Genomic DNA, 17416 nt, shown 5'->3' with positions numbered 1-17416 from the left:
AATGTTCCATGAGCACTTGAGAAGAAAGTGTATTCTGTTGTTTATGGATGGAATGTCATATAAATATCAATTAAGTCCATCTCGTTTAATGTGTCATTCAAAGCTTGTGTTTCCTTATTTATTTTCATTTTCAATGATCTGTCCATTGGTGAAAGTGGGGTGTTAAAGTCCCCTACTATGATTGTGTTACTGTCGATTTCCCCTTTTATGGCTGTTAGCATTTGCCTTATGTATTGAGGTGCTCCTATGTTGGTGCATAAATATTTACAATTGTTATATCTTCTTCTTGTATTGATCCCTTGATCATTATGTAGTGTCCTTCTTTGTCCCTTGTAATAGTCTTTATTTTAAAGTCTATTTTGTCTTATATGAGAATTGCTACTCCAGCTTTCTTTTGATTTCCATTTGTATGGAATATCTTTTTCCATCCCCTCAGTTTCAGTCTGTATGTGTCCCTAGGTCTGAAGTGGGTCTCTTGTAGACAGCATATATATGGGTCTTGTTTTTGTATCCATTCAGCCAGTCTATGTCTTTTGGTTGGAGCATTTAATCCATTTACATTTAAGGTAATTATTGATATGTATGTTCCTATTACCATTTTCTTAATTCTTTTGGGTTTGTTATTATAGGTTTTTTCCTTCTCTTGCATTTCCTGCCTGGAGAAGTTCCTTAAGCATTTGTTGTAAAGCTGGTTTGGTGGTGCTGAATTCTCTTAGCTTTTGCTTGTCTGTAAAAGTTTTAATTTCTCCATCAAATCTGAATGAGATCCTTGCTGGGTAGAGTAATCTTCGTTGTAGGTTTTTCCCTTTCATCACTTTAAATATGTCCTGCCACTCCCTTCTGGCTTGCAGAGTTTCTGCTGAAAGATCAGCTATTAACCTTATGGGGAATCCCTTGTATATTATTTGTTGTTTTTCCCTTGCTGCTTTTAATATTTTTTCTTTGTATTTGATTTTTGATAGTTTGATTAGTATGTGTCGTGGTGTGTTTCTCCTTGGAATTATCCTGTGTGGGACTCTCTGTGCTCCCTGGACTTGATTAACTACTTCCTTTCCCATATTAGGGAACTTTTCAACTATAATCTCTTCAAATATTTTCTCAATTCCTTTCTTTTTCTCTTCTTCTTCTGGGACCCCTATAGTTCGAATTTTGGTGCATTTAATGTTGTCCCAGACATCTCTGAGACTTTTCTCAATTCTCTTCATTCTTTTCTCTTTATTCTGCTCTGCAGTAGTTATTTCCACTATTTTATCTTCCAGGTCACTTTTCTATTCTTCTGCCTCAATTATTCTGCTATCGTTTCCCTCTAGAGAATTTTAAATTTCATTTATTGTGTTGTTCATCATTGTTTGTTTGAACTTTACTTCTTATAGGTCCTTGTTAAATGTTTCTTCTATTTTCTCCATTCTATTTCCAAGATTTTGGATCATCTTTACTATCATTACTCTGAATTCTTTTTCAGGTAGACTGCCTATTTCCTGTTCATTTGTTTCATCTGGTGGGTTTTTACCTTGCTCCTTCATCTGCTGCATATTTCTCTGTCTTCTCATTTTGCTTAACTTACTGTGTTTGGGGTGTCCTGTTCACAGGCTGCAGTTCTGTAGTTCCCGTTGTTTTTGGTGTCTGCCCCCCGTGGGTGAGGTTGGTTCAATGGGCTGTGTAGGCTTCCCAGTGGAGGGGACTGCTGCCTGTGTTCTGGTGGATGAGGCTGGATCTTGTCTTTCTGGTAGGAAGGACCACATCCAGTGCTGTGTTTTGGGGTGTCTGTGACATTATGAGTTTAGGCAGCTTCTCTGCTAATGGGTGGGGTTGTGTTCCTGTGTTGCTAGTTGTTTGACATGGGTCAAACACTGGAGCTTGCTGCTCATTGAGTGGAGCTGGGTCTTAGTATTGCGATGGAGATCTCTGGGAGTTGGTGGCCCAATGTCCGGAACTCTGCTCTCTCACCTCAGAGGCTCAGGACTGACAACCAGCTGGAGAACCATGACCCTGTCAGCCACATGGCTTCAGTCACTGCTCTGCAGCTTCAACTTCAATAAGTAATTTCCAATATTTTCCTTCAAATTCATCTTCTATAACGTAAGAGGTATTATCTTATCTTGAGGGTCTTTTTATTTTTTTCCAGAAATGAAGAGGTCACTTTACAAACTTACTCAACCCGGAGCAACTCGCTGCTCCACACGCCAGCAGGCAAGGCCTCGAGTTGGAACTGGAAGCCACTACCAGCCCTATCCTGAGTTTTTTATTGCTATTTTAAATATCAAGTTCTTTAAAAGTGTGTTTTCTGTTTGTTGATGAGGTCTAGACCTGTTTGATCACTGTATGTGATTGCTCTTATACTAATAAACTTGCAGAACTGTCTTAGTAATTCTGCAGATGCTTCTTACATTTTCTTTTTTTATTATTAATTAATTAATTTATTTTTGGCTGCTTTGCGTTTTGGTTGCTGCACGTGGACTTTCTGTAGTTGCGGCAAGCGGGTGCTACTCTTCGTTGCAGTGTGCGGGCTTCTCACTGCGGTGGCTTCTTTTGTTGTGGACCACAGGCTTTAGATGCACAGGCTTCAGTAGTTGTGGCAGGTAGGCTTAGTAGTTGTGCCTCATGGGTTATAGAGAGCAGGCTCAGTAGTCTGGGCACACTGGCTTAGTTGCTGCATAGCATGTGGGATCTTCCTGGACCAAGGATACAACCTGTGTCCCATGCATTGGCAGGCAGATTCTTAACCACTGCTCCACCAGGGAAGTCTGCTTCTTAGATTTTCTAATTAGACAATAACATACTTGAGAAAAGAAAAAAAGAAACTCTGGAATTTTCCTTTCCTATTGCCACATCTCTTATTTCTTTCTTGCCTTAATGTGCACGGGCAATGACCTTTGGCACAATGTTGAACAGAAGTGGTAAGAGAACCTTTTGTTTGTCTTGTATGATTTAAAAGGGAAAGCTTCTAACATTTCTTCATTAAGTATGATAAGTGTTGTAGGCTGATGATATTGTTTTAAGAAGTGGAATGATGTGATCAGAATTCTTTTCAGAAAAATTCTTAGTGATAGGAGGATGAGTTGGAGCAGAAATACCTAGGAATCATGTTACAGGAATCAATGTTCTTCAGTGAAAAAGCCATGGGGCCTGTGATGCCCTATCAATAGAACACACCACATGGTTCTAATTCTGACCACTGAAATAAAGAACTGCATTTTCACTTGCTTGATTCACCAAGTTAGAAAAATTGTAACATAACACAAACCCACATGGGTCTTCCAATGGATAATATCTAAAACTGTGGTTACTGTGATTCATTACAGGCTCCATTACACAGAAAAAAGTCATCCAAGTCACTGACAATCAAACTGATCTTTTAATTCTCTTGCAAGTTTTCTTTTTCAGGAAAACAAAACAAAACAAAACCAATAAGATGCTGCCACAAAGCAAAGTCATTTTTATGATTACCCAAAAAATCTTTAGGAAAATTAAAAATTTCTAAAGAAAGTCATCTCCCAGAAGCTCAGTCAAAATACAACGTAATTTCCATAGTTTTGTGCTTGCATATTATGAGAAGTAGAGCCCAATTACTCAGTAAATATTTCATAAGTAAATATCTATTTAAATGAGGAAATTCAATCTCATACCTTGAATCACTGTATATTCAATAGCTGATTTTTTCTCCTTGTATTGTCTAGGCTAGGCAGTAGAAGATTTTCCTTCTCTTTTGGGCTTCTTATATCTTCCATTTTATTTTTCTATGTAGACATGTGATGTAGACACTGATTATGTCTTATAAATAATACAATAAGGATTTCAATCCCACTTAAAAAAATTTGAGAACTTATAAAATTGCTAAATTAATAATACTGAATATATTTCACTAAATCTTGTTTCCTGACCCACTGTCAGTAAATGTAACATTTCTGGTGTAATGGACATGCTTAGTTCTAAACTAAATGGCCCAAAGGAACAGTATCTGCCATAGCAATGAAGTCTAATGACAATTCTGCTGACATCTCTCCTATCTGAAAATGAAATCATGCAGAAAATGATTTCTACACTAGCAGAATAATTAAGACAGAAACAAAATTTGATTTGGTAGAAATGGAAGCTTAGTTTGTCTCTGTGTTCTCTAGTTGATATTATGTTTCCATGCTCTTTTTAAAAAATCTTATATATTTTTTGATGTTCTAACTGTATTGTAATTAGAGCCAACCAATAGCGATGCTAAACCTTAGGTACTTTTGTGGTTTCTTGTTTCCTTTTCTTTTTTTCCTTTTCTTTGTTTTGAATATTGCTCCAGAGGATGGGCTCTTTTCTGAGACTTAACTATCTTTGGATATACAGATATTTTAATTATTATGGCATTTCTTTCCATTGCCTTTGGCCTTTTTATGAAATGCATGCCTTTGTCTACACTAGCCAAATAAGAATTATACCTGAGTAAAATATGTGGGGTTGCTAGGTTCTGGCGCTGTTTAAAGGAATTGTGAAAAACAATTGAAGGAAAACCCCAAGGTAAGGTTTTATGATTTTAGGAACCAAGGGACTTTTGTCACAAATATTTTTCTATAAATAGAGCTTGCTTTAGTTCCTAACAAAATTTTTAATGAACAAAAGCATGTACCACAAGGAAACAAGAAAATACAATCAATTAAAGTCCAAGTAACATGTTTTAGAGAAAGTGTGAACAGAACACTTTCCTTGGATCCTGTCAACGTAGTCTAATGACCTTTTTCTTTATTTGAAAATGGCTAATTTTAAGTAAAAGTTATTCTAGCTGCTGAAGAGAATTTACACAAGGAAAATACTACAGTTCAACAATACATAAAATGAAATGTCAATTCATTCTCATATGTCCACAAGATTATTCTGCACTGTATAAACAGAGTGTTTTCAATGCAGCTGAAACATATTAACCACTCCAGGTGTAAACCACTTCATTCACAAAACATGCAGCATCCAGAGTGTTTTATGCAATACAAGATTGCACCAAATAGTTATTATTTTCACAATTTCAGAACACTGTTCTACCAAATCCTCCCAGAAGATTTCATAGGTTTTTCTTATGAGTTTTCAGTACACAAATGTCTATTCCTCTAAGAGGCTCTGACTTACACCTCTACTTAGACTGCTGTGTTGGTTCTGCCCTATTATTTGTCTGCCTCCTTGCAGGTAGGCCTTATATACCTCAGTCACTGTTGTATCTATTGACCATCTTATGATCTTCCTAGGCATCAGGGCATCTCTTTATGACAGTGGCCAAAGGACTGGGAATACTCACAGGCTTAGTGCACTCCTTATTATCCACAACTTGAATCTCTGTCCTTATACTCTTTGAATCTTTTAAACATCTCCCCAAATTCCATTCCAACTCAACCTTTTGTCAGTTGGTCTCAAAAATGTCATAACTTCGCTTCCCTTTCTCTTCCGTTCAGACTCCTTCTGTCTCCAAGAATCTTGTTTTGCTACCCTAGTTAATCTCATAGTGTATTTCTTTTTTACCAAAGATGTATAACATAGGGAGAAAATTCAAAACAGGCATGACTAATAAACCTCTTTGAAAGTTCACTTCCCACACATTACCTAATCTAGCACCATCTTTGTAGTTAACACAATCCTCATCTCTCCTGATCCACTCCGCCCATTGGAATCCCGGCCAAAATCAATTTGGATAATTGGTAGATGCTCAAAATGTGTACTGAAGACATAAATGAAAGGCCTGCATGATATGAACTCATAAAGCTTACTTTTGCTCTCCTTGACTTTTTCAGTACTTTTTTAAAAAGTAAAAAATGTTTTGAACCTCACTAAGTTCAAAAGGAATTCTATGGAATTTTAATCTTAATTTCAATGCTTTCTTCTAGATTATCATTTTCAGATCATTAGCTCATTTAATTAACAAACAATATTTCTAATACTCATTTATTTGAAAACTATCATCTATTAGGCATATTTCCTTCAAGAAAACATTCTAGGGGTCTAGTATTTTATTTAATTAGGCATCTATGAAGTAAGAGATTAGGTTAGCTCTTTTCCAAATGATTTGGAACTAAAAAGAATTCATATTTAGTACAACTCCCAGTTTCCACTCTCAGATAGAGGCAGTATATCATGCATAGTTTCTTCACCAAATTGTTCAGTCCTGCTTCATGGTTCCTACAACACAAATTGTTAACAAGGTGATACTAAGACCACAAACCTAAAAATCAAAATACTTTTATACAGCATGGAAAGGTTATCTTCACCCTGAAATGTTGAAGCCAAAAGTTTTTTTTTTTCCTTAATATACTTTGCTCAATAAAGTTAAAATAAATTATTTATTTTAGATACTAAAAACCTAGAATTTCTATTATGACATACATCAAATCATTATACAGCAAGCAGTGAACATATTTCAGTGGTTTGTGACTTAAAACTAAATTAAAAGAATAGAAAAAAATTCAAAGGTAGGAAATGTACAAGATAAATGGAAGCCATGGAAAGGGTCCATCTGCGTTTTCACCAAAAGGAATGGACATCTATGAGATCATTTCCAATATAAGTAATTAAATAAATATTTATAATAAATGGAAGAAAGAACTGCTGCCTGCACTTTTAATTTATGAAGAGTCTGCTAATCTGAAATAGTTAAGAATCACTATTTGAAAATTCACAGCTATGGAAGATGGTGGAGTAGAAGGACATGAGCTCACTTCCTCTTGCAAGAACACCAGAATCACAACTAACTGCTGAACAATCATCAACAGGAAGACACTGGAACTCACCAAAAAAGAGACCACACATCAAAAGACAAAGGAGAAGCCACAATGGGATGGTAGGAGGGGCAAAATCACAATAAAATCAAATCCTATAACTGCTGGGTGACTGACGCACAAACTAGAGAACAACTATACCACAGAACTCCACCCAGTGGAGTGAAGGTTCTGAGCCCCATGTCAGACTTACCAACCTGGAGGTCTGGCAATGGGAGGAGGAATTCCCAGAAAATCAGACTTTGAAGGCTAGCGGAATTTGATTGTAGGCCTTTGACAGGACTGCGGGAAACAGAGACTCCAATCTTGGAGGGCACACACAAAGTAGTGTGTGCATCAGGACCCAGGGGAAGGAGCAGTGACCTCATAGGAGACTGAACCAGACCTAACTGCTAGTGTTGGAGGGTCTCCTGCAGAGGTGGGGCGTGCCTGTGGCTCACCGCAGGGACAGGGACACTGGCAGCAAAAGTTGTGGGAAGGACTCCTTGGTATGAGCCCTCCCAGAATCCACCATCAGCACCAAAAAAGAGTCTGTAGCCTCCAGTGGTGGGTCACCTCATGCCAAAACAACACGGAGGGAACTCAGCCCCACCCATCAGCAGATAAGAGGATTAACGTTTTACTGACCTCTACCCACCAGAGCAATACCCAGCTCTACCCACCACCAGTCCCTCCCATCAGGAAGCTTGCACAAGCCTCTTAGATAGCCTCATCCACCAAAGGGCAGACAGCAGAAGCAAGAAGAACTACAATTCTGCAGCCTGTGGAACAAAAACCACATTCACAGAAAGACAGACAAAATGAAAAGGCAGAGGACTATGTACCAGATGAAGGAACACGATAAAACCCCAGAAAAACAACTAAATGAAGCGGAGATAGGCAACCTTCCAGAAAAAGAATTCAGATTAATGATAGTGAAGATGATCCAGGACCTAGGAAAAACAATGGAGGCAAAGATCAAGAAGATGCAAGAAATATTTAACAGAGACAAAGAAGAATTAAAGAACAAACAAACAGAGATGAACAAAAAATAACTGAAATGATAAATACACTAGAAGGAATCAACAGCAGAATAACTGAGGCAGAAGAATGGATAAGTGACCTGGAAGACAGAATGGTGGAATAAAGAAAAAAGAATGAAAAGAAATGAAGACAGCCTAAGAGATCTCTGGGACAACATTAAACGAAACAACATTCACATTATAGGGGTCTCAAAAGGAGAAGAGAGAGAAAAAGGACCCGAGAAAATATTTGAAGAGACTATAGTTGAAAACTTCCCTAACATGGGAAAGGAAATAGCCACCCAAGTCCAGGAAGCACAGAGTCCCAGGCAGGATAAAGCTAAGGAGAAAGTTGCTGAGACACATAGTAATCAAACTGAAAAAAATTAAAGACAAAGAAAAATTATGGAAAGCAACAAGGGAAAAATGACAACATACAAAGGAACTCTCATAAGGTTAACAGCTGATTTCTCAGCAGAAACTCTACAAGCCAGCAGGGAGTGGCAGGACATATTTAAAGTGACGAAAGGGAAGAAGCTACAACCAAGATTACTCTACGCGGCAAGGGTCCTATTCAGATTCGACAGAGAAATCAAAAGCTTTACAGACAAGCAAAAGCTAAGAGAAGTCAACACCACCAAACCAGCTCTACAACAAATGCTAAAGGAACTTCTCTAAGTGGGAAACACAAGAGAAGAAAAGGACCTACAAAAACAAACCCATAACAATTAAGAAAATGGTAATAGGAACATACATATCAATAATTACCTTAAATGTAAATGGATTAAATGCTCCAACTAAAAGACACAGCTTCACTGAATGGATACAAAAACAAGACCCATATATATGCTGTCTACAAGAGACCCACTTCAGACCTAGGGACACATACAGACTGAAACTGAGGGGTAGGAAAAAGATATTCCATGCAAATGGAAATCAAAAGAAAGCTGGAGTAGCAATACTCATACCAGATAAAATGGACTTTAAAATAAAGAATGTTATAAGACACAAGGAAGGGCACTACATAATGATCAAGGGATCAATCCAAGGAGAAGATATAACAATTATAAATATATATGCACCGAACACAGGAGCACATCAATACATAAGGTAAATGCTAACAGCTATAAAAGAGGAAATCAGTGGTAACACAATAATAGTGGGGGACTCTAACACCTCACTTACACCAATGGGCAATCATCCAGAGAGAAAATTAGTCAGGAAATACAAGCTTTAAATGATACAGCAGACCACATAGATTTAATTGATATTTATAGGATATTGCATCCAAAAACAGCAGATTACACTTTCTTCTCAAGTGCACATGGAACATTTTCTAGGATAGATCAGATCTTGGGTCACAAATCAAACCTTGGTAAATTTAAGAAAACTGAAATCATATAAGGCATCTTATCCAACCACAACACTATGAGATTAGAAATATATTACAGGGGAAAAAATGTAAAAAACATAAACACATGGAGGATAAACAATGTGTTACTAAGTAACCAGGAGATCACTGAAGAAATCAAAGAGGAAATCAAAAATTACCTAGAGAAAAATGACAATGAAAACGCGACAATCCAAAACCTATAGGATGCAGCCAAAGCAGTTCTAAGACAGAAGTTTATAGCAATACAATCCTAGCTCAAGAAACAAGAAAAATCTCAAATAAACAAACTAACTTTATACCTAAAGGAACTAGAGAAAGAATAACAAACAAAACCAAAGTTAGTAGAAGGAAGGAAATCATAAAGATCAGAGCAGAAATAAATGAAATAGAAACAAAGAAAACAATAGCAAAGATCAAAACAACTAAAAGCTGGTTCTTTGAGAAAATAAACAAAAATTGCTAAACCTTTAGCCAGACTCATCAAGAAGAAGAGGGAGAGGACTCAAATCAATAAAATTAGAAAGGAAAAAGGAGAATTACAATGGACACCACAGAAATACAAAGCATCCTAAGAGACTACTACAAGCAACTCTATGCCAATAAAATGAACAACCTGGAAGAAATGGACAAATTCTTAAAAAGGTATAATCTTGGAAGACTGAACCAGGAAGATACAAAATATGAACAGACCAATCACCAGTAAAGAAATCGAAACTGTGATAAAATCTTTCAACAAACAAAAGTCCAGGACCAGATGGCTTCACAGGTGAATTCTATCATTTAGAGAAGAGCTAACACCCATCCTTCTCAAGCTCTTCCAAAAAATTGCAGACAAAGGAACACTCCCAAACTCATTCTACAAGGCCAGCATCACCCTGATACCAAAACCAGACAAAGATAATATAAAAAGAGAAAATTGTAGATCAATAGCAATGATGAATATAGATGCAAAAATCCACAACAAAATATTAGCAAACAGAATCCAACAGCACATTAAAAGGATCATACACCATGATCAAGTGGGATTTATCCCATGGATGCAAGGATTCTTCAATAGACACAAATCAATCAATGTGATACATCATATTAACAAATTGAAGGAAAAAACCATATGATCATCTCAATAGATGCAGAAGAAGCTGTTGACAAAATTCAACACCCATTTATGATAAAAACTCTCCAGAAAGTAGGCATAGAGGGAACCTACCTCAACATAATAAAGGCCATATACAACAAACCCACAGCAAACATCATTCTCAATGGTCAAAAACTGAAAGTATTTCCTCTAAGGTCAGGAAGCTAGTCAAGGATGTACACTCTCGCCACTATTATTCAACAGTTTTAGAAGTCGTAGCCATGGCAATCAGAGAAGAAAAAGAAATAAAACGAATACAAATTGGAAAAGAAGAAGTAAAACTGTCACTGTTTGCAGATGACATGATACTATACATGGATAATCCTAAAGATGCCACCATAAAATTACTAGACCTAATCAATGAATCTGGTAAAGTTGTAGGATACAAAATTAATGCACAGAAATCTCTTGCATTCCTATATTCTAACAACAAAAGATCAGAAAGAGAAATTAAGGAAACAATCCCATTCACTATTACAACAAAAAAAATAGAATACCAAGGAATAAACCTACCTAAGGAAGTCAAAGACCTGTACTCAGAAAACTATAAGACACTGATGAAAGAACTCAAAGATGACACAAACAGATGGAGAGATATACCCTGTTCTTGGATTGGAAGAATCAATATTGTGAAAATGACTATACTACCCAAAGCAATCTATAGATTCAGTGCAATCCCTATCAAATTACCACTGGCAATTTTTACAGAACTAGAACAAAAGTCTTAAATTTTGTATGGAGATACAAAAGACCCCGAATAGCCAAAGCAGTCTTGAGGGAAAAAAAACGGAGCTGGAGGAATGAGACTCCCTGACTTCAGACTATACTACAAAGCTACAGTAATCAAGGCAATATGGTACTGGCACAAAACCAGAAATATAGATCAATGGAACAGGATAGAAAGCCCAGAGATAAACCCACGCACCTATGGTCAACTAATCTATGACAAAGGAGGCAAGAATATACAATGGAGAAAAGACAGTCTCTTCAATAAATGGTGCTGGGAAAACTGGACAGCTACATGTAAAAGAATGAAATTAAAACACTCCCTAATACCATACACAAAAATAAACTCAAAATGGATTAAACACCTAAATGTAAGAGCAGACACTATAAAACTCCTAGAGGAAAAGATAGGAAGAACACTCTTTGACATAAATCACAGCAAGATCTTTTTTGACCCATTCCTAGAGTATATGGAAATAAAAAACAAAAAGAAACAAATGGGACCTAATGAAACGTAAAAGGCTTTGCACAGCAAAAGAAACTATAAACAAGATGAAAAGACAACCCTCAGAATGGGAGAAAATATTTGTAAACAAATCAATGGACAAAGGATTAATCTCCAAAATATATAAACAGCTCATGCAGCGCAATATTAAAAAAACAAACAACCCAATCCAAAAATGGGCAGAAGACCTAAATAAACATCTCTCCAAAGAACACATACAGATGGCCAAGAGGCATATGAAAAGCTGCTCAACATCCCTAATTACTAGAGAAATGCAAATCAAAACTACAATGAGGTATCACCTCACAGCAGTTGTATGGGCATCATCAGAAAATCTACAAACAACAAATTCTGGAGAGGGTGTGGAGAAAAGGGAACCCTCTTGCACTGTTGGTGGGAATGTAAATTGATACAGCCACTATGGAGAACAGTATGGAGGTTCCTTAAAAGCCTAAAAATATAATTACCATATGACCCAGCAATTCCACTACTGGGCATATACCCAGAGAAAACCAAAATTCAAAAAGACACATGCACCCCAATGTTCATTGCAGCACTATTTACAATAGCCAGGTCATGGAAACAACCTAAATGCCCACTGAAAGACGAATGGATACAGAAGATGTGGTACATATATACAATGGAATATTACTCAGCCATAAAGAGGAATGAAATTGGGTCATTTGTAGAGAGGTGTATGGGCCTAGAGACTGTCATACAGAGTGAAGTAAGTCAGAAAGAGAAAAACAAATATCATATATTAACGCATATATGTGGAAACTAGAAAAATCGTACAGATGAACCTGTTTGTAAGGCAGCAATAGAGACACAGATATAGAGAACAAACATATGGACACCAAGGGGGGGACAGTGTGGGGCGGTAGTGGGATGAATTGGGAGATTGGGATTGACATGTATACACTGATGTGTATAAAATAGATAACTAATAAGAACCTGCTGTATAAAAAAATAAATACAATAAAATTCATTTAAAAAAGAAAGAAAATTCACTGCTATGTACACACATATAGAAATATAAAATTTGACTTTTATGTGATTTCCTTTTATAGCAAGCAGAAAATTCATCAATATTCATTGTAATCAGTTACTTTTGAGTGCTGGCAAAGAACATGGCCACAATAGAAATGTATTAATGTCATCTACGTGGAAGTAGGGATGGGAAAGGGAAAGGCTAATGTCTTTCATAGAGCAAAAGAATTACTAACAGAAGTTCTTTCTGAATTTTCTAAGCGATCATCAGAGATCTTTAATACACAATCCAGTGACATCAAGTAGTAATATGCACTGAAAAACACTTCTAGACAACAGTCTTAAAGGATACGAACAAAATATATTTCTCAAACTAGAAATCTGAGCTAAAGTCATACGTTAGTGAATCCATATTATGATGCAATAGGGCATTTTCTATCATTGTGCAATGATGATATACTCAAGAGGTTTGGCACAGAGATTTTCCATGGAGACAAATTCATAACTGAAACATTTCCTACCCAATCATATCTGTGATATTTTTCCCTCTGGCCATAGCACCATAAAACATTTTTAAAGAATTTAGTCAGAATAAAACTTAGAAGTCATTTACTTTACTCACCTTTATCTTATTTTTTTGACTAATTTGGTTTCTTCTGATTATAAGGTAATAAAAATTTGTTGCAGACCTTTTAGAATATAGCAAAGTACAAAGGTATAAAAAAGAATTGACCATAATCATAACAACTGGCACAATTAACATAATACTGTGTATTCTCTTCTTTATTTTCATGTATTCACCTAAAACAATATCATGAACATGATGTTATTAAAATTCTTCACAAATATAGATTGTTAACAACTGCCTAATAGTTCATCCTCTGGAGGAAACATACTTTAATTGTATTCCTATTTTAGGTTGCTGAGGATGTTCATTAAAACTTTTCTAGGGCTTCCCTGGTGGCACAGTGGTTGAGAGTCCACCTGTCGATGCAGGGGACACGGGTTTGTGGCCCGGTCAGGGAAGATCCCACATGCCGCGGAGTGGCTAGGCCCATGAGCCGTGGCTGATGGGCCTGCGTGTCCGGAGCCTTTGCTCTGCAACGGGAGAGGCCAAAACAGTGAGAGGCCCGCGTATTGCAAAAAAACCAAACAAACTTTTCTATATACATAATCAAAAGATTTTATATATATATTTTTAAAAAAATATATTATTAAATTTTTAGTAAACATCCTCAGCAATGTAAAATAGGAGTACATTAAATAAATTATATATTTATATATGTGTGTATATATATATATAATATATGCTCATTTTACTAAATAATCATTTAAGATGAATTCAGAGGAGAGGAAATTCATCCTCTTATACATGAGGAAATGTAGACCCATACAGTTATGTGACTGATGAGGTCCAAAACTAAGGTTATCTAATTTTCTGTTTTACTCTATCCATGTTCATAAAGGAGTCTACTAGTTTATTTCCATAATGTCATCCTCTACAAGTTAAAAGCGCAGATGTTGGATCTCATTCTGTTTTGATGCATTCTATTACTATAACTTAACATTGGTATCTTTAAATTCATAATCCATTATTCATCTTTCACTCATAAAACTCTTTAATTCCCTCTCCAGCCTACATATAGTGGCAATAAACCAAATCAGAAAAGCAAATTCAAATATTAAGAAATACATAGGAAATATTAAAAGAAACTAGGAAAAAAAAAGTAAGACATTCTTTTCTTATTTTTCACTAGATTACAAGTAAAAAATCTATTCAAATATGGAAAAAGCTCCATTGTGATTACCCATAGGCAACAATTTAAAATAAACTGAGGAGATGCTATGATATAGTATAATTACAATTCAAAGAGTTAAAGCATATTAAACAGATTTGGATACAATTCTGAAGTTATTTGGGAGAGATATGAAGGGCTGATTTTTAGATAGGATGTTTACTTTCTGGAAAAGTGCATTCCCTGCTTCCAAGGGGAGAAGTGAATCAACAATCCAGAAAGCCTGAAACTGAACTGACCTTCCACAGACAATCTCCAAACATATTGATGGATAAGCCAAAAAATCCAACTGAGAATTATTGGAAAAATGTAACAACTTTCAAGTGTATATGCAGTGTAAGATTCAAGATTATTCTGGTTTTTTTAGAATTGTAAAACTTGAGTTTTTATTTCTGGGAATTATAAAAATATTAAAATAATTTAATTATTCAGATAACCATTAATTAATAAAAAATAAGAAATCTCTATACTCAAACATCACAACTTAGCTTTAAATAAAAATTGTAGGTCTTTAATTCAATTTTTTCCCCTCTGTCCTTTTAAAACTTATTTGGGAGCATCATTATTAATTATTTTTCCTAGTCATGAATGTTATTGGAACATAAAACATGAGAGCTCACTGTAAGGGTAAAAATATATGTACTAAAACTCATCAAATACAAGTAGGTTAGTATATGATGTGACAAATGTTTTCCTTCATCCTAGTACAGGTTCTTCATTTAATTTTGACAAGTAAAAACAATATGAATTAAGTGAATGGAAATTTATATTTAGTCCAACTTATGAACCAAAAGCCATTCTGCATCTATATACTTATATCCATTTAAAAAAAAAGAAAACAACCACTAAATTTCAAAATGGTTTTGTGTCTCAGACTCATATTACTGGTTCAAGTTATAATTAATGAGTAGATTTCTTTTAAAAACTTGATGTAAACCAATGGCATTAAAGTCCTGCACAGAATGTATTTGTCAGTGTTTTGCATATCATAGTTTCTTACTGTAATAAACACAATGAAATTGGCCTTCCCACATGGTTCTCACTTTTTATTTTTATTTTTTTAAGATATAAGTGACAGAGGATATTTCCATACGTGATATATTTTCAACTTTCATGTGTCTACTTATACTTCAGTGGTTCATAATACTATTATTAAGTACACAGCAGGAAAGACAGCCCAGAAAGAACTACACAATAGATATGATACTGAAGGTTATGTGCAATTCCCAATATTCTGGCTATCAACCTTATCCTTTTTCTCTCCCAAATAAGAAAGCATCTGGAATACGAGTGACTGAGAATTATACAATTATATAGATAAGATTGCACTAGCTTTATTTACTAATAAAGAAAAAGCAAACCAATCTCAAACTTTAGTACTTTATTATTAGTAATTATTTACCTCACACCCCACAACTAATAACAAAACAACAACATTTTTAACACCTCATTTCAGAGTCACTACCCTACCAATTAAAACCCAAACTAAAGTTAACATTTTAATGTGGACTTGGACAACATGCTACATTTAATAGATTTAATCTTATTGATTAGAGAGAAATAAAACTGCTTTTAGGTGATTTATTTTCACTTTCAAGTTGCTACTAAGCTTCTTCATGACAGTCACTTCTACTATACTCTCTAAGTGATCTACAACATTTCCAATCTGTTCATTCCATCTTTGATATACCCTACAACGATTAAATTGCATTTTTATAATAAGTACTACTCAAAAGCAAGAAAGACCTTAGATGTTTTTCTTATCGTCACTGCAGCTAGAAAAAAGAAGAGGGGTCATCACCTAAAGTTCCCTTCCACTTACGCACAACACTTATCCAACCTCAAGTCTCTTGCTATACTTTTAGCCAAAAGTGAGTCAAGTGACTGCTTCTCCTGTGACAATAATAGTGGTCCCTCATGATAGGTGAAGGAAATTGTTTTATAGAGACCACCAACATTTAGTTTTAGACAAAAGGATGTGGATAACTTTTTTTGCAAACCTATCTAAAGGTGCTCAATGTTAACTTCTACATACATACAAGTATGGCTACATCTAGATGTAGGAAAATCTAACGGGTTGAAGATCCAAGTTTTTAAAGAGACATAGGTGACCAGAAATCAGGTGCAGTTTCCATTAACTAAAATACTCTTCACTTTATATAATGATTTGTTGCAGGGGTTCATAAATAGAGAATTTCTGTACGTATTCAAAAATGAAAAAAATTATAATATATGAATTTAGTCACATATTTTATGGAATGTAAACATGGTATAAGGAATGTGGGCATTTCTGTTATAAATTAAAAGCTGAAAAATGTTAGTTACCAATATGATTTCTATTATACATGAGTTTTTAACTAATTACTCAGAAAATTGATGTCTATAGGTCTTTTACACATTATTTCTGTTAAACACTAACTAAAAACATAAAGTACAAAGCATTTATGTGAGGAGAAAACAACCATTGCCACTGGGATCAGGTAGTCAGCTGAAAGCATCTTTTGGCACTTTATTGAGTTGTCGAAGTTCTTTTCTAGATACACACACACACACACACACACACACACACTGACAGCTTATATTATCTATATGATATTTAAAAGGAAATTTTCAAATATAAACTGTTCCACTATAAAATTCATGACTACTCTTGGCTGGGCTACCTGAGCAACCTGTGTGACATACTTTTGTTCCTACATTTGAAATCCAATCATAACAGTAATAAGAAGACTTACCGGCCCAAACGAATTACTGTCAAAACTGTGTCCATGATGATCACCTTCAACCCAGATGTGACCACGGGGGACTTTGACATAGCGGTTTTTGTGTCCCATAGTTCTAGAAATAAACAGCATAACCATTGAGAAAAGATCAGAAAAGACAGAGATCAAACAGTTAAGCATACAAATTCAGGAAAGGTAAAAATACTACTGTAAAGATGCAACGGATTATTATAGGTTACATGTAAGGCTACTCTTGAATTTTCTTTTTAAATAAGATGTGGTTAAGACCCTGTAAACCTATCCACAGTATTTTTTTTCACGTTTCTGTAGGTAGGAATTTTGTGCTCAAACAAGATGCACTAGTACCAGATAATGGTTTGCTACTTAACTTAATTCATAATATCCTATGT

General features: G+C 35.4%; 1 protein-coding gene across 2 annotated transcripts in view; it reads right to left on the bottom strand.

Moving 5' to 3' along the window:
- IMMP2L (inner mitochondrial membrane peptidase subunit 2) overlaps positions 1-17416 on the bottom strand; it is a 935747-nt gene that overhangs the window by 207600 nt on the left and 710731 nt on the right. For both annotated transcript variants that reach the window (XM_022583030.2, XM_089917009.1), the window contains exon 6: positions 17019-17121. In XM_022583030.2, the coding sequence (XP_022438738.1) occupies positions 17019-17121 (103 nt within the window). The remainder of the gene's footprint in view (positions 1-17018; positions 17122-17416) is intronic.

This window comes from Delphinapterus leucas, chromosome 9 (genome assembly GCF_059928025.1).
Source record: "Delphinapterus leucas isolate spDelLeu-1000000601 "Yukka" chromosome 9, BTC_Dleu_Yukka2, whole genome shotgun sequence".
Lineage (NCBI taxonomy): Eukaryota > Metazoa > Chordata > Mammalia > Artiodactyla > Monodontidae > Delphinapterus > Delphinapterus leucas.
This window is presented reverse-complemented; position numbering and strand designations above follow the sequence as displayed.